Here is a 26,922-nt window from a genome sequence, read left to right as displayed (position 1 = left end):
TTGTTAGGCAGTGGGAGGCCCACGGGATTCAGGTGCAGAGTGGAAACACTCACGCGTAATGCGTTAAAGTCGATAGAAATAGTAGTATTTAGAAATTAAGAGTTTTAGGACACTTCGGCAGGAACTAGGAGTTAGAGACTTGGAAACTAGACACTTGGATAGTCAATACCCTTGTGAGCACCGGAGTACTCAAGTTACCTAGCCCACGGGCTGTGGGTGCATAGGTGTGAACTTGCGTCGGGTTTCGTTGTCGACTCCTATGGATGCCTGAAGAAAGTTGCTGACAGGCAGTCAGTGAAGAGTGTTCGGTGGATTCCAAGGATGGAATCAGGAAGGAGGATACCTGCAAGCAGAGGGGACAGAGTCTAGGTCACCAGCCAGGAGCCGGGAAGGAATCAGGAAGGAACCAGGCGATGTCGTGAAGATGCAGGTGAAGAGGTGAAGCTTGTCGCAGCAGCCACGGGTACCAGGAGGCGTCGAGGACGACCAGAACCAGAGTCGAGCTGTCCCACGAGGGCTCTTGCTGTCGGCGGCATTGATGTCGAGCTGGGACACAAGAAGCCTTGGCAAGCGCAACCCACGCAGAATCAAGGATTCACTTCTGTTGCAGACCAGGAAGGTCTGAGGTGCTTCTCATTTTCAGGGAAGCAAGGACCAGTCTGGAGGAGCCAAACCAGCGGTGGAAAGTTCAAGGTTCTGTTCTGCTTGGGTTTTCGGATCAGGTGGAACCCGCTCAACAGAGCCTTTCTAACCCAAACCAGAACGTTACCCCCTCCCTAGGGCCTTTTTACACCTAAATAACCACATATATATGTACCACCTAGGGACAGGGAATTCCTATTATTTATATATATATATATATATATATCAAGACCTCACAGCCTCGCGATCTCAGACAGACCCAGAACCTCCTACCCAGACGGCAGCCACAGTCTCGCGGTCTCAGACAGACCCAGAACCTCCTACCCAGACTGCAGCCACAGTCTCGCGGTCTCAGACAGACCCAGAACTTCCTACCCAGACGGCAGCCACAGTCTCGCGATCTCAGACAGACCCAGAACTTCCTACCCAGACGGCAGCCACAGTCTCGCGGTCTCAGACAGACCCAGAACTTCCTACCCAGACGGCAGCCACAGTCTCGCGGTCTCAGACAGACCCAGAACTTCCTACCCAGACGGCAGCCACAGTCTCGCGGTCTCAGACAGACCCAGAACTTCCTACCCAAACGGCAGCCACAGTCTCGCAGTCTCAGACCTCACAGCCTCGCGGTCTCAGACAGACCCAGAACTTCCTACCCAGACGGCAGCCACAGTCTCGCGGTCTCAGACAGACCCAGAACTTCCTACCCAGACGGCAGCCACAGTCTCGCGGTCTCAGACAGACCCAGAACTTCCTACCCAGACGGCAGCCTTAGCCTCGCGGTCTCGAACGGACCCAGTACTTCCTACCCAGACGGCAGCCTTAGCACGAGCTCATCCTATTATCACCGTAGTACACGATAGGGGAATCGGGGTTACTATGTATCAGATCACACAAAGACTATTAGTTGAGCACAACCTGTTCTTTAGTTCGAGGGGCTCTTTTCTCCCTCATTCAGTTACCACTTACCTGATCAGGATTAACATCTGTTCATGTCAAGTTGAATCTGACTAGAAGAATAGGCTATCCTCCTATACAAGGATACACAACACATGCTGACTCACAACAAGCTAAATACTTTATTTAATTGCTACATGCACACTCACAGAATACATCATATATACAACCTGCAAGGAAAGTAAAAGGTTAAGTTATACACTTCAATAAAAAGGGGTCGACATCACCTTAGTCGTATGTAGCCTGTGCTCAATGGTCATCTAGGTTCCCTTCTCGTCTGTGCCTCGGCTTCGCCTGGAAGTCACACCTCCGCAGTCGCGGATCTACTCCCTTCTCCCTCTCCGAGTCACTGGAACCTCTTCCTCATCGGCTACTCTCTCCTCTTTAGATTCAAGTTCATCATCTGTCTTCCCTGAAATAAGTAGTAGCTTTTCTGCTAACGGCCAGGTGCCGCCTATGGACTAGAAGCAAGTGCTAATATCTAACTCAGACTTTCACTAATATAGAGGTGCATTCTCTCATGGAAAATTCCAGCTCGAAACCTGCCGCCCACCAAATTCCTGTACCTCCCCGTGCCAAGGACACGTTCCCAGCCGGCCGGCCTGATGTAGTGTCTTCGGCAGGGGAAGAATACACTCCTTCGATAAGGGCCGGCCTGAACCGGTTCTCTCCGAGCGAATAACACCTCATAACTAAAATATCACCCTTCACCTAGAAATGTCCCAAGCTGCCGGGGCAGAAAGAAAGATGGAGTCTCTCCTGTCTGAGGCCTACCAGGCCTGAATTCAGCACGACTCCATGAAATACCCTCACTATAGGGCAGGTTATCCTTAATACTAACGAATCTATCCCCTAGGCTATGTATGTAAGCCCTGATCTATGGGGAGGAGCACAGGATCGTGTCAAAGTGTCTAATAAATAGGCTCTATTCACTACTCTAATCCTTAGACTTGGATGGAAAGAGACTGAAGTCATATTAATCGCTCTACAACACAAGAAGGCCGGGAAAATCGAGCAGTACAGGTTCGTCGTCACAAAGGCTACTCAACGGGCAAGCAACCGGACAGACGCGTCGAGCAGGAAAATGCAGAAGGGCCCCACGCAGAACTCGTGGAGTGGGGGGCTGATCTTCGGTGCAGATGGTGCTCGGGGTTGGGGCTTCTCAATCCCCAGAGCACAACTTCGAGGATGCCTCAGAAGCTGCGCTGGAAGCAAGTCGCCAATTTTCCCAGGTAGCCGGTCCCATGTCTCTCGTCGCCTCCACGGATCTCAGCTTTGCTGTGGATGTGGATCAGGGTCAGAGAAGTCTGGAAGTCAAGGAGCTGGTCGGGCTCTGCAGTCGGTTCCTCGTAGAACTTCGGGCAAAGCAAACGGCAGGTCGCTTGATGGTGCCTGTTTGCACAGGGTGGTCACTCCTTGGCCACAAGGGAGATTCTTCAGTCTTTTTCCGTAGTCGAATGTCGGAAGGTCCAGAGTTTCTGGTCAAGTTCAGTTTATCAGGATAATCCAAAATCCTAGGGACTCAGCTCCCACTCTTATACTAATCTGGGGGGCTGGGTTACCTGCCAGGTCCCTCCTATGGGTGGGACCAGGGAGGGGCGTGGTTACACCCCTTTCCCTTTGTCCAGTTTCGTGCCAGGACTGGGGCTGGAGTGCCCCAGCACCGGTTTGAACTGGACTATGCATGGGACACCTTGTGTGCCCCAGGCAGTGTCTCGTTTCATTCATCCCTCCCTGCCCCAATACACTAAGGCCTGTCTAGGGTGGTGCTAGCATCTCCCAAGGCAGGAAGCCTGTTGTCCAAGCCTCCCTCGCTGGAAGGTCTCCCAGCAGCAGGAGGTCAGACTCGTGTCTGTGGCAGCAGCGTCCATTTTGTGACGCTGGGGCTCTGGTTAACTTTAACCAGGTAGTAGGTCTTCAACATGTCTTCTCCCTCTAGAAGGGATGAATACTATCCTCACCGCCAGAAATGGTATGGGGGTATTATTCCAAAGTGTTAGACACCTTACACGACATGTTTTGATAAAGCCAAACTATAGTTACCATAACCGTTTAAGATTATAAGGCACTTTAAGAGTATATGGTAGGCGATATCATAGAACAGCTATAAGGACATGGTTCCGAAAGCTGCAGACAGGCTCAGCTCATGCTAGAGCACCATCTCACATGTTACCAAGCACTCTGCCTCCAGGATTGTTAAGGCCTGCCATAGGAGTGACTGATAGGTTACCCATGTGTCTATATATAAGGTAGGTATAGGAATACTACACCTAAGCAAGGGGTGATTACACGTCCTTGCCCCAGCTTAGTGATCAGCCAGTTGTGTCATAATGGAAGGCCAGCCAGGGGTGGCATAATACATGCTACAGCCCCTGGTAGGCCTAGGGTACACCTATGCCCTGGGTACCTAAGGTACACTGTACAGGGCCCTAAAAGGTGATCCTTCCCCTTTGGGTTATGCACCTAAAGTACATAGTGAATTTAGTGAGAGAACAGCTGGGCTGTGGGTCTGATTAGCAGGCCCACAGCCACATCTAAGTCGAAAACCAGTGAAGCAAAAGCAAAAAGTGGGGGTGAACATAGAAAGCAGACCCTACTCTCCTACAGGGACCTTAAGAACGAGGCGCGCAGCTGCATTTTGGATAATCTGCAATTGTTGCAGAAGGTAAGCTGGCAAACCCAGGTAGAGACTGTTGTAGTCCAATGTAGAGGTGACTAGAGCATAAATAATGGTATTATGAGATGTCACAGGAACCAAATATAGCATACTGCTCAGTGACTTCATCATAGCAAAGCAGCTAGCAGAGGCTGCTTTGACCTGTGGTTCAACCTTTATCAACATTCACCTTTACACCTCCATTCAGGAAAGTATGTGTTCTTAATGTAAGCAGCAGAGATGTAGAACTCAGTAGCATAGGTTGTACTTTGACTAGGTGAATTGTGTGGTTTAATCATTTTATTGACATTTCCATACTTGAGTTTCTGATGTCTAGGAAATGTTTTGAATAGACTGTACACATGTGGTCTTTTTGAACGTTTAAATCGGTGTCTTGTATTTATATTAGTGTACTAAATTGTTTCCTATTTTGCATCTTTTCAGAAATAGCTCAAGTTATCGCATCATATACAGCAACAGGCCCTGAACAATTAACATTGGCTCCTGGTCAGTTGATTCTCATCAGAAAGAAAAATCCTGGTGGATGGTGGGAAGGAGAGCTACAGGTGGTTGTTTCATTTTTCTGTGTTTTCCCAAGTAGATGTTTGTGGGTTTCATATATGTGCAATTTATTATGGGTACAACCAACTACAATACTCTTAACACCCCTTACTTGGATGTTCTCTGTAACAAAAACGTATGGTCAAGAGGTATGGAATTTTTTGCACTCATCTAATCTATTCCACATGTGGCATAGAGGTGGGGAGGATGCCTTCTGTACATTATTGTTTAAAATAAATTCAAACACCTCTAAGAGATTTTGAATCACTTTTTAGGTTAAGCTAACTGGAAAATGTAAAATGTGTAAATATATGCAGTGTAAACATCAGCCTATGCAGTGAGCTGTTGCAAAGAAGCAATTAAGTTATGCACCCAAGCTGTACAAGTCAAAAAAAGAAAAATTAGACACTTCAGTTTCACCCACCCTCTCCGTCACATCAAGATTTCTGTAATTTGGTTTTTGAAGGAAACACACACATACTCCTGTCTCAATAAAATATTTTCTTTAGAACTTTCGGTTCCTCATTGGAGCTAGATCAGGTGTAGCAAATACTGACATGAAAGAATAAATAGGAGATATTTGAAAGTAAACGTACATGAGCATAATCCAGAGACAAGAAATGGGTGCGACTACCACCACTCTGTTCCATCAATAAATAACTTTGCATTGCGACTGCTTTTAATATCCATTAAGTATCTATTGCAAGAGCTGACTAGTTGATGTTGCATCTGCATATTTCAAGTATGAGGAATTAAAAGAAAACAAAATCAACCGCTGGATCCCACTTGTTTACGTGTATGCCCTCGTGTGGCATACCCTTCTTCTGCTTATCTGCTTAATGGTTGACCTTCTTCGATCTTCTTCCACTTTACTTTCCATCAGGCACTGATTGCTCTGATGACCTTGAAAGCATCACTTTAATCTGTTTGTGCTCGTAGAGCTGAAGAACAATATTAGGTTTAAATAGATAAGCCATAATATGTGTATTTGTAAAGCGGACTTTGGGACATCTTGGCGCTCAATAAGAACATTTTTTTGTTACTGAACTCAGTGGTACTTATTTCATCTACCGCAAAAGGATGAAAAGCACAGTGGACCGCTTGTGATTTGATCTTGTAGACATGTGGTCAAACAGAGACTTATGGAGTGTTTGCATTAGTCCACTGAACCACTAGAAGCGCCCTGACTTTGAAGAATTTTAAAAACAAGTCACACTTCAGTATATTCTGAGTATCGCCTCCTTACATCTGTCATGGTTAGCATATGGGTAACATTTGTCTATTATCAAATGCAACTGTTTGACACTAAATATTCAGCTAAAATACTTTCAGGCCTTCTAGAATTGGAAACTATGACAGTAGCAGCAGAAGAACTAACTGAACTCTTTATCACAACCAGATAAGAGTTTCAAACCTTTATGCCTTGTATCTGTGCTTTTAGACTTCATATCATCTTTAAAGACAGAAGCAACATAACCATCAGTTGTTACAACTCCCATGTTTTTGCAAGGTCGTACAGTATTGAAGTGAACGTTGACTTGTCTCTAAATCATTTTTTTTTTTTTTTTTTTTAATTAAACCATGTTGAGAAAGGTAAAATCCGAGACCTGTTGTATACAATTTGTAGGCTTACATCCCGCCCATTGATTTTTATTTGTTACTTGAATTTTCCTTTCAAAATGCTTTATTGCTAGTGATGAATCCTTCCTCTTTGCCCCTCCCTTCTGTCTTTTTTTTCATCCCAGAGAGCACCAACCATGTACTGTATCTTAACACTTTGGTTCTTTTTGTTCGTTTTGTGGGACTATTTTCTTCTTTGTTTCCTCCTCATGTTACTGTTTACCGGTCTGCCTGCAGCATTCATCCATCCCACCTCCTCCCATGCCTCTGCATGCCTGCCCCCACCTACCCCTGTGTAGCTGTTTGTTTACACCATTTATGTGCGTTAATCACATGAAGGATTTCTAGCGATTTCTTCTCCTGCCCGTATCCTTTGCAGCGTGCACTCTTGCGTCAGATTAACCTTCGCCCCAGAGAAACCCACACTCCCCATCTCAGTGCTAATGTTCCGTAAAACTTGATCGCACGCACATCTTTCCCTCCCCCTAACTCCCTTCAAACTAGGTGTTGTGATCAACGTATGCTCTTAGACAGCCGTAGTTTTTATTTTCCCAGCATTGTTAGTTTTATATACTTTCCTCGAAGGCGGTTGCAGACAGGCATTTCTAACCCCCCCACCTGCTTGAAAATGCAACAGCGTCTGTTCTTCATTTCAGGAACTGCCTTTGCCAGCCTCGCTCCCAGTGTAAACCACACACAAAACCACCTCCGATCTCGATAAGGTAGTGGGAGTAGACACAGAGAATGTAGTTTGCTACATTCTGTCTCGCCTTGCATGGTTTTGGCACCCACAAATCCGATATGGTAACTGGACAACAGCTTGTGAGCTAGGCTTTAGAATTAAAATCGTTTAAATCCTGCTTCTTTGCTGCTTTTTCTGTTTTAGTTTGTTTCTGGCACCATGTAAATGTCTGTGTCCTTAGTTAAAGTACAAGTGCTCTAAGGGGTAGCCCAAGTTAATTAAGCCGCACAACAGATAATGAGAATAACTGAGCTAATTCCAACTGACTTTATCACCTGTTTCCAGAAGTGCCTATGAAATGGCTTAATCGTGTGTCATGAGAAGGTGTTGTAGCTGACAGAGCTGCTGACATTGGATCTCCGGAACCAGGTTCAAGTCTCAACGTCGACTCAACATTCTTTGATTCTGGGCAAATCACTTACTCTCCCCTTGCCTGAAAAAAACGAGTCCTTGTGTAAAGTAACTTGTGCTCATGTAAAGTGCTCCAATACCTTTAGGTCGAGTTAGCGCTATATGAGCTGTAAAATCAATAAATAATAAGTCATGACAGACAGCCTGGCCCTCAGAACTGGCCAGTTATTGACGGAGCCTGCGGCTATTTTTAGAGGGTGGACTCTGCCCCTCTTAGTCTAGGAGCAAGGATGACCGGTGTTTGTGGTGTCACGTTGTGCCCCACTAAGCGTTTGTTTGCATTTTCTTTCCGGTGCATGGCATCGCCTACATTTGTAGGTTGATTTCCTGGGTGTTTTTATTCCATTCCGCTGACAGCTTCCTCGTTTTCCACTGCAGCTTCCTCTTCATCTGTGCGTACGGCCTAGCAGGAATTTATCTTCTGCTCTCTGAACTGCACCCATTAACCCTTGCCTGCCTTACAGAGGTGCTAATGTCACAAAGAAACACAGAGGCCCACATTACGATGTTGCTCTGAGTTGCCGCCGACTGTCACCGTTTTATTGAGTGAACCACCCGACAATAGGTCAGCGGTTCTGAACACCTAATTACGATGCGAGCGTACATAGTGCAGTCAGAAACTTCGATTTCTCTATGGGAGTTTGTGCGACGGATGGAAACTGCCCGTAGCACAAGCTCCCATTGAGATATGGAAGTTTGTGAACATCCCTGCACCACACGGTGCAGGGATGTTAAAGAGGGCACCATAGGTTACCCCCAGGCCCAAATGCGGGCAGTGTAGGGGGCCCTGCTAGGGGCCCCCATTGACGCTTTCCGACAGGCTTTCCATGTCAGAAAGGCCGAAATGGAATGGCTATCTGAACCCGACATCATAAGCCCGACGGCAGAAACGCTGTCCTTAATGGATTATGGCTAGTTTCCGACTGACCGACGGGCTCCATGAGCCCGTCGGGAAGCATCGGTCGGTCACTCCGACTGCTGCCTCCGACCGCACGCATCGTAATGCGTCGGTCGAACCGCAGCAGTAAATGTCGGTCAGATCGCAACAGTAGATGTCGGTCGGACCGCAACCGCGGCTGATCCGACCTTCATCGTAATTAGGCCCCAAGTGGTTCACTGGTTTAAATAAAAATACACCCAGCTAATTTTTACTGTAAACCAGTTAAAAAAATAATTAAGTTCCATACCTTTGTTTAAAATTGTTGTCAGCCATTTCTAAGCTTAGTTATACCTTTATATATGGTGTTGTGAGGGTTTAGGGTTGCCAGCGGCCGTTGCTAAATTAGTATTAGTCCGTGCTTTGCATCACCGCCATCTTGCCGCTTATGCACTCAACACTACATGCCTTGGTTACCGTAAACACTTTTGCTTGTGCTGCTTCACATGGGAACTCTGCCTTTCACTATTTCTGTTGTGCTCTGAGTTCTCGTCTTTAGATCGTGTTCAAGGCCAGAAAACAACTCCACTGGTTAATCGGCTTTGGTCCGTCCCACACACATATAGACATAACATGGAACACAGCTGCGCTTCTGACTTTTCGGGTGCTTTTAATATTGCACGAGATGCAAGTTATCAACACTTGGAGAAAACCTTTCCAGAGGAAGAGCTGTGCTTGTCCGGAGATGTAAATCCTATCATCTAAGACTTCAGGTAGGGGGTTCCGCTGTCCAAGCCCAGAGGTCTTCCACTGATATAATAAACCTAGCTTTTAGCACGGGGAGGGTGGTAAAGCACTATATGGCTTCATCCACTGGCATTATAATATGGTGTCCCCGTTCGTATTATATGGCATTGTAACCATGCTGATTATATTGTTTTTATGCATTTCTTTGCAAGTGTTAGCACGTGTACTGCATTACAGAGCACGTTAGTTGAAATAAACATTTTAAACTATACAGTGTCTCTGGTTACTCACATTGTGAACAGGTATGAGTGTCTAAGCGAAAGAGTGTCTTGTTCCCACGAATTCTGAGAGGCATGTTCTAGATATCCAATCATTGGTAGCTCCGCTGTAGTACGGAGAACAAATGGGATACTATAGCTAGCCGGATAGGGGTTCTGGGCACTGAGGCATGTTTTGGTACACTACAATACACCGAAGTCCTGGTTTCCTGTGCAAGAGTTCTATGTATGTGCAGAATCCCTGCAGCATGGCGCACCGAACGTTTGGTCTGGTACTTATGTATGAGGCACTTTAATAGTTCTCAGTACTTGTTCAAAATCCCCTCTGTTTCCGGAATACAGTGGTGACAGTTTACCTGCCTATATTGTCACTTTTATAGGTGATTCAAGCTTGAAATATACAAAAAGGTATCATTCGTATTTTGAATTACAACCCAACTTTGTCTTGCCACCTTTTTAATTTGTGTTTTCTTTTCAAGTTTAGCGGCGCACAGCCGCGTGGCAAACCGGCATCATTTGCAAGAATGTGGAGTGCTGGATGCTGGTGTCAATCTGATCTTTGTGGTCCAAGCCGACCCAGTTTACACATTTGAGGTGATTTATTCCTGGGTGACATTTCCAGCATTTGATGGGGCAGATAATTTGTGGCTTGAATACAGCCATACCACCCTTCCTGCTGTATATCGGCCATATAGAACTCTAGAAGGTCCATGCCACAGGCACAGCCCCAATATCCTATCTGTAGGGAAGCAAAAGCTCCTGTAGCGGAGATACTAGACCAATTGGAGTATTAAGGGGGTAATTGAGACATGTGTATCACCTATGAATAACCCTCTTTTTACCGTAACCAAGCCGGACGGGTCGTACCGCATAATTATGGATTACTGACATTTGAACTCACATTGTCAGACAAATGCGGTACACAATACCCATAGTTCTGCCCTAGAGGACAGTCTAGTTCTGAAAAAATATAAAATGACGCTACATATATCCAATGGCTTCTTAAGCCACAATCTGTCCCCCATGTCAAGTCAGTGGACAACTTTTACACACGGCGGTAAACAAAAGCAGTTTACAAGATTAGCGATGGGCTATAAAAACAGCCCGGGTGTTTTCGCCGCATGTGTGGTCTCATTGTGAGACACAATCGACCCTGAAGCATATTTGTATGTAGATGACATTTATCTCACAGACAACGAGTTAAATCTGCATCTTTGTTGCGTGGACCGCATCATTGTGGAGTTTGCGGACTACGGTTATAAATTTAATTATGCAAAATCACACATTGCTGAGTTTGCTGTGTTGTTCTTGGGCTACGAGCTCAATCATGGACGTGGTTTGGGACCGCACTTCCTGGAGAAGTGCACACGTTTGCGTCCTCCTTAAACCCTGAAAACATTACAATCTTTGCTGGGTTTCTTGAACTTTGGTCGTACTTACGTAACAGAGTATGCCCACTATATCAAGCCTCTTTATGCTTTGATACAACCAACATTTGCGAAAGCATGATGGCTTCTGGAACATACAAATATACTGCAGTCTTTGCAGTCTGAATTGCTTGACTCTCAACTCTTGTTAACCCGTGACAATCATACCAACCTGGTGATAAGAATTGTCCCAGGCGCGGTGGGTTTCACATACCTGACGTTTAATGAGGGAGAAACGGTCCCTATTGCTTATAAGTCCCACTTGTACACTTCAGCAGAACAGAGATTTTCCTCAGTCGAAAAACTCTTGACGGCAGTCCAGATGGCGATTCTAAAAGAACGCGCCCTGGCGCAAGGAAAACGCATGTTGGTGGTAACACTATATCCTGCTCAAGAAGCAGTGACAAAGGCGAGTGTTCCTAACTCCAAAGCTGTACATCCACACTGGATACAATGGGCTACATCGTTGATATTCCCAGATGTCACATTTATCTATGATTCCTCGTTACAGACTCCGGAGTCGTTGCAATATGAATTCGTTCATCCAGCTCCTCTGTCTATGCGCCCGCTCGAGGAATACCGTTGTATTATTTACACTGACGGTTCGGCGGAACCGGCGATTGGATCTAAACATTCTTATTCTGCAGCCTGTGCGATTGTGACTGGTTCCATAGTGAACAGCGAGTTTAAGTCCAGTGTGGTTCACACACAGGCCCTCGGTGACTGTACTGCCCAACTGGCCGAGCTGCGTGTTTTGGTGCTCGCACTGGAGTTTGCAGATCCTGATTTGACTACTTTAATTGTAAGCGATTCTTATTACTGTGTACAATCTTTTAATGCCAATTTATTCTTTTGGTCTCAGAATGACTACCATGATTCGAAAGGCAAGACAAGCATAAAATGCTATGGGTTCTAGTGGCAGCCACTCACACAGGTAATTCATACTCTTGGCCACCAACGTGTAGGAGTACACGCGGTTGGTAACAGCTTAGCTGATTAAGCAGCTAAGTCAGCAGTGGACATGTGCTTAGTAGCAGCAGTTACAAGATCCATGAGTAAGATTGATGATGACATTTTGGCAGCTATAGCTGCTACAGAGAAGGGAAGTAATTATCCTAAAGGATTCCCTTCCAAGTACTCTTATAATTTAAACCCTGATAACGTTCCCTATATGACTATTAATAACGTTGGTGAGAGGTTGATTCCCAATGCGGACCGCAGGCTTACACTGTTAATTGCAGCACACGAGGGCATGGCCTCTGCGCATGCTGGTGTGTCTGCTACAGTAAGTATCTTGCAACAACGTTACTGGTGGCGTGGCTTATATAAACAAACACGTACTTATGTGCGTTCTTGTGAAATTTGTCAGCAAATCAAACCCTCTACGGTGACCCGACCACCGCAAACACCGTTATGCATATCCAATAGACCATTTGCTTGTGTTTATTTGGATCACTGCGGTCCAATTTCTTCTGATACTGCATTTAAATACATTTTAGTTGCAGTTGATTCTTCCACATGTTTTCTATTGGTCTGTTCACAACGCAGCGCTGGCGCTCGAACTGTAGTCTGGGATCTGCGTGTCTTTGTGGGAATTTTTGCAGTGGGCACCTTACATTCGGACCAGGGTCTGGCGATCGCCTCTAAGGCGTACAAAGAATCCATTTGGTCTTTGGGGGTGCTGGTCAAATTTTCATCTCCATACAGGCCTGAGGGCAATTCCGTTGTGGAGCGAATGAACCGTGACTTAAAGCAAGAGTTCTAGGCACTGGCCGGAACTAGCTCGCCCATTTGTGTAGTGCACTTAATAATCTCCCTAGAAGACCTCTGGGTGGGCGGGCCCCTTACGAATTGCTCTTTAGCATGAAAATGTTTGTGCCAGACCTTGATGGTCTAGACTTGGCAGTTAAAGCCGTCCCTTTTGACGTAGATTAACATTGTGGTGTATTACAGAACCTACAAGTCATAAGAGACAGTCTAGCAAAAGAACGTTTACCTGCCGCCGCTGATGGTGCACTGCAGATTCCAGTGGTCGGCTGGCTGCCTAAAGTTTGAGAACTTGTCAGGGAGAAGGTGGAGAACAAAAGAGAATTTGGTCCATCCTATCGAGCTGCGGTTCCAGTGCTGGGCGTACAGGGAACTCGTACAGTAATTTTACCACCACTCCTGGTCGCAAAGACAACAGATACGTCTCAATTGACAATGTCAAGCTACAACATCTGGCCGATTCTGAATAGTTTGCCTCCAGCTTCATCGTATGCCACTATTCCAGGAAATCCTGAGACTGCCATAGAGATGGACTCTGTTGCTAATCCTTTGCTGGAACTACAGTCCTTAGCTGCTAATGACGAACCAGAATATACTTACACTACAAGTGAATCTTTGCCTGGGTTAAATGCTACAGCCAGGAACGAGTCGCCTTTTTCCTTTGACTCTCATTCAACATCGACTTTGACCCCATCAAAATTTGTAATTTTTATCTCCTGGTTTAAACGTTTATTTGGTTCCCCCATGGATATATATTTGGCTGGTGCTCACCCTTATTTTTTTTTATTCATGTCCATTGGGTTTTTGACTGGGTTTTTCTTTTGATCAATGGACAATACCTTAAAGAACGCTCTGCTGTAGAACTAGTAGATGGAACTTTGGCCCCGCATTCTTCATCGCACGTCATGAAAAGGGACCTGACTTTCGTCAACATTACAGCCTTGACAGTTACGGATGGCATAGTTTGGGATACAGTCCCGTTTCAAATTCATGGTCCGACAGATTGTAAAAGTTCCAAATGTACTTCGTGTCTCAATGGGTGATGTGGTTAAATATAACATATGCTCAGATGACTGGGATGTGCGAGCAATACAATCTGTTTTCAGATTTAAAATATTATGCAGCATTTGATGCTGAGGACTTGTATTTGAATTATGCTGACTTATTTTGCTATCCGCAATATGCCATCATTATTTGCACAAAGCAACTACTTTTCGAGCTGTTTTTAATTATACGCCACGGGAACATTGCCCCGCCCCACCGATAGGGAGTTCTAAGACCCTGTTGAATAAATGTACATATTTTACGAGTTTTGATAAATCAAACCCTGAATCTTAGTATTTTAAATTGAATTCTAAATCAAATACGAAAGTTATGCTTGCCCACACTAAATTGTTATACTCTGATTCTTTTATCCTTAAATTGTCGATGGGTGGCTATGATCATTGGAAAAATACAGTTGACTTGAAATCAATTTGGGGTTCAAAAACCTGGCATGTGCAAGGCACGGAAGCTTTGTATCGTGCATGTCTTATACCAACACAAATACTGTTTTTGAACAATTCTATCTATCAGACTACTTGTCTGGGTTTAGCTACGGCTAAACAGCTGAAGGCTCCTGCTTTTCCTTCCCTTGCAGAATATCCAGACTGGAATGTTACTACCAATTACACATTTGAGGAGTTGCAGTCTGTATTTACAAATGTAACATTAATATCTCGAATCTTGACTATATGGGATGGTTGGTTTGGCAAACCAGTACAAATGCATGCCAAATGCGTTCCCATAACAGGGCTTCAGGTTACACACAGGATAGGCCTGATCCACGATTTTCAACTACACATTCAGTTACAACGTATTCTGGTGGAAAAGTAGGTCAAACTTGGTTACAGCACTCTACCCTAGCTTCTGTTAAACAGCATTTGTAAATGTTATCAAAAGAGGTGGATTTATCAGATTTCATAAAAGGCCCGGTCGGCCCTAGGCCTAAACGATGGTTTTATGCAGTTTACAATGAAATTTGCAAATTGTCTCAAATTGAAGCCGCTTCACGTTTAAGGGCTATAGACCGAGCTAATCTTGAAAATGTTGTTGCTGTGGTAGATAACAGTATTAATACCCTTTCATCCAGGATATACACATTGGACATTATTGTTTATTCTGTTGCTGATATTGTACAGGGTGATGTATCTGTGTTATATCATGATCAGAACCAATTACTCTCTATAATGCAGTTAGCATGGACCTTGCAGACGCTTAATGAGTCGAGTGCCATGGGACTATGTAAACGCGTCCTCTTAATTTTTGCCTTTTAATTTGACTGAAAGACAACAGTCTATGTCCATGAAAGATGCCACTTATACCATTTTACAAATAGAAAAATTAGACCCTTTACCATTCTCAGTAGTGGAAACAAACTCTGCTGTTTGGCTCGCTCACGGGGTTATAACACTGCCGTTCTCCTTATTTAAATTTACATCATGCATGAAACATTTTCCGCTAGGCCGCTATGAACCGTTACAAAATTCGTTCCTTCATGAAGTTTGGTCACTCCCCTTCACGTTTAGATGTTTGCGTGATGACACAGAAGTGTATCTGACTGGTGAATCTTGCGATTCTTCCATTGGACACTCCCTTGTGTGCAAAAATATACAATTGCACGGTGCTTGTAATTTAGATGCGCCTAATTTAGCGTGCATTTTAAAAGGAAAACCCGTCCCCTCGATTAAACCAACATTCACACTGCTGTCTGACGGCAGTTATTTACTTCTGAATAATGAAAAATGCTGTGGCATGTTAATAGGCATACCGTACATTATGACTGTGTCACAACGTGTGGTTTGCTGCAAAAATGTGCTGTTTTCTCCACCTCGTGGGAGTCCTGATATCGCAATTTGGCCTTCCATTCCGACCTTAAAGGCAGAGTTCGACAAGCTGAGCCGAATAAGAGCTTTATTGTCCCAGAAAGAGGTTTCTCTCACTTATGCCCGTGAGACCTATGTCCTGCAGGTGGCTAATACACAAACGGAAGTTCAAGCACTTTTAAACACTGACCTCCCACAACATTTTGGTGAGCTTATCCATTCAATTTTTCGTGCTTCCCATACAACGGGGCTGGTTCATTTTTTTTAAACTGTGGGCTCTGGCCTTGTAACATCTTATCAAACTATATCTGAAAGAAACACGTTAGATTCATTACCTTAGAATATCCCCAGGCGTCGGGCAGGTTTCAGAAAGATTTTTCGACAGCAGTACCCCTGCGTGTCGGTAGGCGTCGACTGCGGCTCCGCGTCCGTCGTCCGCATCGTGATCGCCGGGATGATGTCCTTGGAGTACTTAGACGATGCCCTCGCGTGCTGACGTCAGTTCTTCTTTTGTCCGCGTCACCAAGCGCAGATCCAGGAAGAGCATACCCTTAATCATTTTTTGACTAACCTTTTGGACATTTTGTCTATCTTTTTTGACTCTACTTCGACTCCTGGTGCCGGTAGGGATGCCCAGGTTCAAGCCGTGTGACGTCTGGCACCGACTGATGTCGGTTACTGATCCCCACATTGGTGTCTCTACTGTCTTGGGGCCGACCACGATGACAAGTCGTGCCCCGACTGCCGGGCCTTGACGTCGAAAGCTAGGTGGGAGCGGTCCCACAAGCTCCTCGAGATCCGGCAGTCCGGTCCGCTCGAGGTCCTGGTCGAGGAGGAAGTCGAGGGACAGGTCACGGAGCCGCAGACATCACCGCTCGTCTGGATCCAAGTCCTTGCACTCAGGTAAGTTGAGGCATGGCAAAAAGAAGTCGAAGAAGCGACATCGCTCTTCTGACTACCCTCGCCTGTCGCACGACTCGGCCATGGGTTCGGATGGCACCACCCGCGCGGCGCTGCAGGAGTCGCATCCGGCCCCACACCCTCTGGTCCCTGGGCTTCATGCCACTCCGGGCGAGATTCGAGAATTCCTCGTGGCCATGAGGACTCTCTTCCCGCCGTCTAGGCCTGCCGGCGCGCCTCCGGGCCCCGCAGGTCCGACTGGGGGTCCTAGCGAGCCGGCGGTATCGGCCCCAGCGCCGTTGTCTACTTCGGTCCCGACGCCGCAGGCCCCCGTAGGATCCAGGCCTGGATCCCAGTCAACCCCAGTTGACCTCACGACACCTCCGCTGGCGCCGACCCCAATGGTGTTGCTCCCGGCGCCGTCCGCGGACGACTCCGTCCCTGGTTTCAGTCCGGGTCCGGCGTCAGAGCGGCGCCGTCTCCGGCGTTCATGGGTGGGGAATTCACCTATGACCCGGCTCCGTCATTTCTGCCTGTTTATCAGGACACGGATGAAGGGGACGACTGGGAGGGGTCTGAGGACCCTCTGGCACAGTAGTGCCAGTTAAGTCAGGACTGGGCAGATGAGCTGGGGGAGGCCAGTGGTCTAGACTCTTCGCCTGACACTGGTTTCATCTCCTCCTTCCGTGGCTATGGAGGAGGGTGCTGCTTATGTTGTGGTGCCTGGAGCTCCCTGCAGCGGCCGTGAGGACTAACCTCCTCACTGAGGTGCTTCAACCGCCAGTAAGCTCTTCGAAGCCTCTACTGCAGTTTAATGAGGCCCTCACCGACGTTCTGATGGGCACTTGGTCCAAGCCCTCCACAGTCTCTCCTGTGGATCGGAACTGGGCCCGGCGCCACCGCCCACCTCCGGGCGACCCCTGCTCTGTCCGTACACCCCACCCCTGAGAGTCTGGTTATCCAGGCCTCCTTGTCCCAAACCGCCTTCCCGTCGCACCTCTGGACCGGGTATCCAAAAGGATGGAACAGTTTGGTAAGAAACTGTTTTCCTCCCTCAGTGTTGGGTTGCGGTCCATTAATACTGCATGCCTTTTGGACCGTTACACCCACTCTCTGTAGGATACGGTGGCGGACGTGCTGCCCCAGCTTGAAGAGGAGGCCAGGACACGGCTCGCCCAGGCTCTTGCTGAGGGGCGTGATGCACCATGGTATTCCATAAGATGTGAACTTGACACCACGGACTCGCTGGGTAGAGCGATTGCAACAATGGTGGTGATTCGTCGTCATGCCTGGCTGAGGTCCACAAACTTTTCAGGGGATGTCCAGAGCACTCTCATGAACATGCCCTTTGATGACCGTCGCCTTTTTGGCGACAAAGCAGATAGCGCTCTGGAGCGCTTTAAGTACTCCAGGGCTATGACCAAGTCCTTGGGTCGGTCGACCCAGCGCCAGCAAACTTATGCTTCGTGGCCAAGGAATGGGCGCCCCCGCACGTTCGTCTAGCCACAGGCCGCAGAACCAGCCTCAACGCAGGTGCAGGGGGACATAGAGCCGGTCAGTCCACATCCGCTCCCGCAGCATCTGCCTCAAAGCCTTCCTAGTCTGAGCTTTCAGTCCCACTCCACGCCAATGGGAGGCAGAGTTCGCCATCCACTGGCATACCATCACTTCGGACAGGTGGGTGCTGCAAATTGTCCGAAGGGGCTACTCCCTCCCCTTCGAGGCGACCCCTCCAGCCATGCCACCGCAGTACCACCGCCTGTCGGGGGATCACTTGCAACTTCTGCAGGAGGAAGTTACGGCCCTCTTGACCAAGGGGGCCATCGAGCGCGTTCCTGGCCCAGAAGTAGGACGGGGTTGTTACTCCCACTACTTTCTGGTTCCCAAGAAGGGTAGAGGGGGCCTACGCCCTATCTTGGACCTCAGGAGCATCAACGCCTTCCTCCGGAAGGAGAAGTTCAAGATGCTGACGTTAGCTCAGGTTCTGGCTGGCCTAGACCCTGGAGACTGGATGGTAGCGTTGGACTTGTAGGACGCTTATTTCCACATCCCCGTCCTGCCGGACCACCGGCGTTAGCTGCGGTTCACAGTAGGCCATGAGCACTTTGTTTACTGTGCTCCCCTTCGGCCTCACCAGTGCCCCTTGGGTGTTCACGAAAGTGGCAGTGGTCGCAGCTCATCTGCGCAGATTAGGGGTTCCAGTCTTCCCCTATCTCGACGTCTGGTTGTTGAAGGCGGGCTTGCCCCGAACAGTCGTCTCCCACCTCCATACTACGGCCGACCTCCTGCATTCGCTGGGGTTCTCCATCAACGTGCCGAAGTCACATATGAGTCCCTCCCAGAAGCTCCTTTTCATCGGAGCGGTTCTGGACTCGGCGCAGTTTCGGGTCTATCCTCCCGAACAGCAGGTTTGGGATATTCAGGCTCCAATTCTGATCTTTCAGCCTTTATCCCGAGTTTCGGTCAGGTTGCCCCTACGGCTGCTGGGTCTGATGACCTCCTGCATCCTGCTGGTACATCACGCCAGGTGGCGGATGCGGACTCTGCAGTGGGACCTAAAGTTCCAGTGGGCTCAACATCAGGGCAACCTGTCCGACCACGTCCTGATCTCGGAGGGCACTGCAAGACAGTTGCAGTGGTGGCTCACCGGTAAGGACTGCGATTGGGTCAGTGGCAGATCCCTCTCCCTACTGGAGCACGTAGTGGTGACGGATGCGTCCCTCCTGGGATGGGGTACCACATGGGAGAGGCGAAGATCAGAGACCTCTGGTCTCTGGCGGAGTCCCGGTTCCATACTGGGCTGTAGGGTTATGTGATCAGCCTTTGATAGTATTGTTTCTTTTCTTTTTTTGGTTTTTTGTTTTGGTATTTTGCGATTAATATGGCCCTATGATACATGGCTAGGTTGGCTTTCTTGGTACTTTATATCTTTTACTCTGTGCGTCTTAACTGTTTGGATTCTAGCACTTCTGCTCCGTGAACTGGAGCTCGCTAGAGCACCAAGTGTAAGATCATGAGACCTCATAGGTGGGATGGGCAGAGCCAGACTACCCCCTCTACTTCTTTCTCTGAATGAGTTTCTGCATACAAGCAGTGTTGTTGAGCCATTTATTTAGTTTTTTTTCCTGCAAAACATCTCAACTTAACATGCCCATTGTTTCATAACATGCAATGTTTTAAGGGGAGTACTGGTCTTTTGTGTTCCACGGATATCATCAGTATATGACTTGTCGTCCAGACTGGATTAATAAAATTGAGATCGAATTGGTCTACTAATAGGGGTTGAGGCTTTTCTCATCTGCTTCTAAGAGTTTTACTGTGGATTAAGTCAATGGGAGCATCAAGGTGGAGAGTCAGTCTCCCACAGTCAAAACATGCCCAACACCGAAAGTCTGGAAAGTGACATGGTCATAACCAGTAAGCGTTGGTCGTCATGTGCGGTATTAACTGGTGATCAGTGACTATGAACAGGCAGATAAAAGTGGACATGCTTGTGCTTCTGAGCTACTTCTGGTGTTGAATTCTCCTCATGTTTACAGAATCAGTCCTGTTTAACACTGACACCATAGTATTGTTCGCCTTGAGTAAGCATTACATTGCTGACTTATGTGAGTGGAGTAGAAGGAGCTTTACCATATTTATCTCATCAGTTTGGCGTTGCTGCAGAAACTCAGTTATGCTGCACACAAAGTGTTTTTACACCACTATCTCTCATTTGATATTCCGCCCAGCTTGCCTTATCAAGTTTTATAGTAGATGTTATAAAATATACATAGCTCACCCCATAAGAGGAGAGAAGTTTTCAGATAGGGGGGTTCTTTGTGAATAGTTAACAAAGAAGGTGCTGATATGTTTCTTAAGATTAAACTATAATGATAAAAAAGGTGTGTCTCATATATGGTGACTTAATTAACTCTAATATTTTATTCAGAAGGATTTTTTTTTACTTAACGTGAAAAGGATGAGTTAAAAAGTGTTTGTTTCATTATGAGTTAGATATGTATTATTGTCCCCCTGATTGTGATTTACTTGCTTGATTGAAAATGTTTAGTAAATTGATTACATCCACCGGATAATTATGATAGAAGTTTGCCCTGTGAGTAAGCAGTGCAGTGGAACTGCTCAGCGCAAAGGAATGTGATGGTGATTGAAGCTAATGTAGCTTGCATGTCTAATGTGCCTATCAAAAAAAAAAAGAAAAAGTGCAGAGCGGTGAGCAGAGGTGAGGACCAGGAAACAGATTATTGTGCCAAGCAACTAGGAAGAAGGAGGTGAAACAGAGAACCACAGATTCGAGTTGCCCTATATGCCAAATAAGTTTTGCTTCTAATGTAAATGCTAATGTAAATATTAAGAGTCCCTGGTAGGCAATTATCAGAGGATTTTGAGGGCACTATCTTATCAATGGATTACCCACCAAGAATGCTTGCATACTGTGACTTTTTTTGTTTGTTTTTTATTTGTTTGAGTATTTGAATGCCAGGTGCCTCTTTATACCTACCAATTTGCAATGTAATACTAGAATTGGACCCTGTTTACTGCAAGTACGTTACATGAGTACTAACATCAAGTTGAGAGGCATAAACACCAAACTAAGTAAAAAATTAACACTGAATCGGGTGAATGCCAGCTTCTGATTGAGACTTCTAGCTGCAGATTCCTCACATCTTGAATATTCCCCAGGCTTCAGACTGGATTCGTAAACGTTTCAGCAGTACCGGGCGGCTCTACACTGTAGCCGTTGTGCTCCAGAAATGACATGCAGAGCCTAGCTGGATGCCATCCCTGCATGCCGTTCGCAGTTCCTTTCTTTCCTAGGCACAAGACGTGGATCCAGAGCTCCTTTGTGTCTCTCAGAGACATTTAGGTTTAACTATTTCTTCAGTGTGCAAGGAATGTCATCCCCCAAAATAGATTTTATGCCCGGTAGGGACTGTTGCAAATAGATGTCTGTGACAGATCGCCACATGGTATACCTGTGGTTTCTGAGGTGGAGCCACAACTCCAAGGCCTGCAGTAATAGTGTGTTTTATAGACCCGAATTTCACCAGGGACTGCGAGGCAAAGCTTTACATCAGCAAGCATAAAAATAGTCCTTCCAAGGACCACTCCAAGTCACGGTCCGCATCAAAAGTTCCATCTCGTTCCCAAAGTTGAGGAAGCGCTCTAGAATCCGGTCTTCGTTGCAATCCAAATCACCAGGTAAGTTAAAAAAAAAAAAAAGCACCAAAATCAAAAGCTAGATTTCGCCCCCTCATGCCACTCGCAGTTACCTGAACAGGTGCTGGAATGGCGCCACAACTCTATCTCGCTTTCGAAGCCCCTAGACTTCTAAGCCGATCCCGCAGCTGGTTCCTACACAAACTGAGTTCATGGCACCAACAGCCATGCCACATCAGATCGAAGAGTTCTATGTAGCTATGCTCCAGCTCTTCAGAGCCCTACTGACTCCATCTTGTGTGCCTTCGTGCCCAAGAGAGCTTAAAGGCACTCCATCTGGACTAATCCCAGCAGGCTTGCCCTTGGTGGCAGTTGGACCCTCCAAACCTGCCTTGCTTCTGGCTCGAGTCCTGAATCATCATCATCATAATCTTTATTTCGGTCACTTGGACCATAAAAGAATGCAACAATATTACAATTTATAAATTACACAATAAAATGATTACATTTAGATGAATAAAAAGAAGGTGATAAAACAATCTGGTTAAAATCATCAAAAATATTCATATAACCATATTAGGCTTAATGCAACGATTACGGATAAACCACATTGCTGTTAGGAATTTAGCAACTGCAAATACAATTAGGGCGGATGAATCTGTCTTTAAAATTCTGTATGCTGGAAGGTAGTTCCTAAAACCCAAATTTTTGAGGAGAGGGACAAGCCAGTAATTCCGAGGTCTTTGGTAAGCTGGACAGAAAAATATAATATGCAGATCATTCTCTCGCGGGTATGCACATGCTGGGCATTGAACTGTGAGCTGGAGTTTAGTCCAGTGATTAGTGTATGCCCTAAGGGGAAGAGTACCATAGCGCCACTGCATATATAACTTCCTTGTTTTTGGCGGACCTACGTCATCAAAGACGGGCTCTAGACGATATGAATCTTTGAAAACAAGGAAGAAGTTAGATAAAGACCCCTCACGTGTGCTCTCAATAGAGACCCGTAGCTTGTGCTCATAGTAAACCTTTGATAAAGATTTGCGTGAGATCCTGCAACATGCATTTCCTGGATTATGCCACAAATCTGGTCTTCCTAGTGTTTCGAAAGTTTGCTTAATGTACTTTAACCATGGGATTTGTGCCGCTTTGGGTAGGCGCAAAATCTCTACGAGCTCAGCCCTGTAATTAGATAATTCCGGCGTGCTCCAGACTTTGAGCCAAAAGGTTAGGGGTTTGAGTCCCACTCCTCCGTAATAGGTCTTAGGCCCAGGTCTAATCTCAGTGGGAGAAGTGGGGTACTAGGCGGTAATGCTGCCAGTTGCCTTATGAAATTATTCTCCGTGATCTGCAATTTCTGGTCAGCTGTATGCCCCCATATTTCGCCCCCATAGGTTACTGCCCCTCTAGCCTGTGTTTTATAAATTTGCAGGGGTGGACCAAAAGGTTTATAAATCGACCTGCTTGTCATCCTGCATATACCACCCGTTAACTGTGCCAATTTCATATTTGCCATGATTCGGTGCGAGTCCCGAGTCATAGTTTGGTTAAGTGTAACCCCCAAATAATCAAACGTATTGACCCTCTCTAATCTGACGGACCCTATCGTCGGATTTGGGCGAGTTGAGGAGGGCGGGTTAAAAATCATATACTTAGTTTTTGAAGCGTTGATTTCCAGTCCACGCTTCACACAAAAGTTCGAAAACCCATCCAACACCCGTTGTATGCCCATGGGGGATTTAGAAAGCAGCAGGGTGGTATCTGCAAACATGATTGCAGGGACCCTGCTGCCATTTAGCTTAGGGGCATCAGTGTTGTTCAACCCAATAAGTTGGTTAATAACCCCGTCCACGAAGAGGCAAAACAGGGTTGGTGCGAGCACACAACCCTGTCTAACCCCCGCGTCAACGGGGAAACCATCCAAAAGAACTCCCCCTCTACCACACCTGACCTTAGCAAAATTTCCTTGATGTAATCTCATCAGGATTGATAAGATATCGGCAGGAACCCCTAGGTCCATTAAAACAGTCCATAGTTTATCCCTTGACACTACGTCGAATGCCGCTCGTAAATCCACAAAGACCGTGTACAAGGTGCCACCCTCAATTAACACGGTCTTCCAATATAGAAGGTTCAGACGAAAAATCTCGTCTGTGGTTGAGACACCCTCTCTGAACCCTGCTTGGTACGGGCTCAGTATAGCACGTTCTTCAATCCAGTTTTGGAGGCGGTTAAGTATCAATCTGCCAAAAAGCTTTTGGGGAACATCGATAAGACCGATGGGTCAATAGTTGGCTGGGAGCAGGGGCGATCCCTTTTTAAATATTGGGAAAATCTCTGCGCCCAGCCAAGTATTTGGCACCTCCATACCTCCCAGAACGGAGTTAAATAATGTCAGTAGATAGGGTGCCCAGACATCAGGTTCATGTTTAAATAGATCACCCGGTAGGCCATCTAAACCAGGTGCCTTGCCTGATGCTAACCGTCCGATGGCCTCTCGGATCTCCATTAATGTAAATGGGACCCCTTTCAAATCATCACTGTCGAGATGGATAGGATCGAATCGTGCACCTTCGACTACACTATATAAGGACTGGAAGTGGTTTTGCCAAGCCTTAGGTGAAATGTTGGGCTCTATTGCAGAGGTCAGCTCCTCAGATCCAGTGTTCACATAGCGCCAAAATGTACGCGAATCTCCACGTGCCAGTGAGGTGGTAAGTTTTTCCCATTTATCATGCTCCCATTCACTTTTTGCGTGACTGATCAGGTGCTTATAGGCCCTTCGCCTGGTCCTGATCTCCTCGCTCCCCTTCCCCTCCTTTATCGAGGCCAGGAGATCAATTTTTGCCTTACGGCATGTGATGTTATACCAGAGGGGACAAGTGGTACGTCCGTTAGCCCTTTTTGGGGGTGAAGAAAAGGATTTCAGACACTGATTTAATGAGGTCCTCATGCAGCAATCCCCACAGTGTATATGTGTCCTGGGTGCTATCTTGCTCTGATAATGCAAGGGCCTTTTCGAGTGTGGGGATGACCCGGGCATAAAGCCTGGACATCTTCTCTGGCTTAGAAGCTAGTTTCTCCCACTTCACTCTACGTCTGTTCTTCGTAAGGCCTAATCCCACCTCAGGTGTCACCCTCTGTTCCCTCCTAGCCTCATAACCAGGGAGGTCATATTCCATTTCCAGTGCGTTGTGGTCACTATCTACCCTTGGGGTTACCCAAAAGTCTCTGATAAGTGACCACAAAGCCAATGTAACGAGAATATAATCAAGTCTTGATTCCCTACCCCCTCTATTATATGTGTATTTTGGAGGGAATTTATCCGACCATTACAGGCCCGGACACCATATTTTAAGGTTAAAGATGTTATTTGTATAGCCAAGGGCGTCCACGCTCTTGGGCCCGGCGCCTCCAGTGGGGGTATGGACCAGACTGCATCCTCCTCTTGGGCTAGACTGTCCAATGAGCCGAAAAGCGGCTCAAAATGACAATTTAGGTCTCCTCCTATTAAAAAATGGGTACCCTCAGGGATTTCACTTAGGACATCCGCAAGCTCCTCTATAGTACGCGACTCTTGCGTGATATTCACTGGTCTAGAATAGACATTTACCAACAGAAGCCTGTGTGAATTTGGCCATTCCAACAGTACAACAAGAATGTCCTCCTTACTCAGAGGGAGGACAGCGGCCCTACATCCCAAAACGCTAGCCACCCAGGTTGCGAGTCCTCCCGAGGGGTGCCCCCTACCCCCCCATTTTGCATTTATAGAAAAAGCAGCAAAACCGGTGCAGTTAACTTCTTCACGCGCCCAGGTTTCCTGAAACAGGCATATATCTTTGCCCTCAATATATGAGTTCCAGTCCGGGCAATTCAATTTATTGCCCAAGCCCGCCACATTCCAGGATAGTATCTTCAAAGAAGAGGTGATAATACTCTTGTTTAGTGGGTTTGGGAGCGGACCCAGACTGGATTTCGGGCCCAATGGTGTATTGGTATCTATACTACTATCTAGGGGCACTGTCGCCTCCCTTGCAATGCGTGGGGGGGAAACAGGCCTAATAGCTACCTCTCCATTGTTGTATTTCTCCTCGGGGTTAACCTTCTCTCCGGGGGTAGCTAAGCATATTTTGGTGGCGTAAACGCCATTATAGCCTCTATCCTCTCCACTCCCTATCTCGTTCAGTCAGTCTACCATGTCTAGGTTGCTGAATCTATTATGGGTGGGGAAGTAGTCATAGCGCTGTGTCCTGGGAGGGTGGGGGGGCCTACTTTCTCTAGTACCCCATCTACCCCCTCTTCTCTGTACAAATTCCCAACCTTCCTCTTCCTGCCTGTGTCTTGTGGGTGGATAGAAGAATGATAGAGGTAGCGCTTGAATGGAAGTCCCCTTATCACAATATGGCCAGCTACATATATATGAAACAGTCATGGGGTCCCTGAAGTTGACCAGAACACAGTCTCCGTCGATGGATTTCCTGGTACCACCCAGCCATGGGACTCTTCTTACCATAAGGACCTCACTCCTTATTCCTTCAGGGAGGGGCCTATTTGTGGAGAGCCAATTAATTACCTTGTTTTTTAAGGCTTCGACAGGTTCCCGGGAGGATGGTTTTAATTCGGGAATACCTGTTAAGATAACTGTATACGGACTTGCCTCTGGTGGCAAATTGACTAACCTGTGTTTATTGCCATTGCCATTGCTCAAATCCACATTTTCATGCGCAGCTGACTTATCCTGGGAGTTTACATTTACTAAGTGATTTGAGGCTGTGATATGGGATGTTGAATTAATGTAGGATTGGGTGCAGGGCCCATTTCATTAACTGCAGGCACTATTTTAGTCTTCTTGCCACTATGGCTCGGCCCTCTTCCTACTAATTGGCTGTCTTTGTTAGGGGCGTCTAGTAGGTATGCAATTTCCTTTTCAATATTCAGTAGACTAGTTTCCATCTTTGCTAATCGCAGTTCCAAAGGATTGAGCATTGAGAGAGTAATATCCCCCTCCCCAGAGTTTACATTTGTACTGGGGGATATCTGCCTCGGTGTGTGAGAGGGTGGTGCCCTTTTTTTCAATGGCGAGGTTGGCCCCTTACTAGGTATGCCATTTTTCTTGCCCTCGCACAAGGTGGTGTTCTTTGCAGTTTTAGACTTTCTTTCCCTACAATTTTGTTCCCTTCTTTTCCTTTTTGGAATAGCTCCCTCCCTCTCCCCCTGCCTTGATTGCGTAGACTGATGTTCCCTGGGAATAGTTCCGTCCATAATGGACAAAGTCACATTAGGTGCAGTTGAGGGTGGGGGGAGCTTAGGTAAAGG

The 26,922-nt window shown here is 46.6% G+C and overlaps 1 protein-coding gene across 6 annotated transcripts in view; it reads left to right on the top strand.

The window, feature by feature from the left end:
- ITSN1 (intersectin 1) overlaps positions 1–26,922 on the top strand; it is a 1,732,490-nt gene that overhangs the window by 1,261,883 nt on the left and 443,685 nt on the right. For all 6 annotated transcript variants that reach the window (XM_085621357.1, XM_085621360.1, XM_085621358.1 and 3 more), the window contains one exon: positions 4,697–4,818. In XM_085621357.1, the coding sequence (XP_085477483.1) occupies positions 4,697–4,818 (122 nt within the window). The remainder of the gene's footprint in view (positions 1–4,696; positions 4,819–26,922) is intronic.

This window comes from Triturus cristatus, chromosome 8, assembly GCF_964204655.1.
Source record: "Triturus cristatus chromosome 8, aTriCri1.1, whole genome shotgun sequence".
In the NCBI taxonomy this organism is placed as follows: domain Eukaryota; kingdom Metazoa; phylum Chordata; class Amphibia; order Caudata; family Salamandridae; genus Triturus; species Triturus cristatus.
This window is presented reverse-complemented; position numbering and strand designations above follow the sequence as displayed.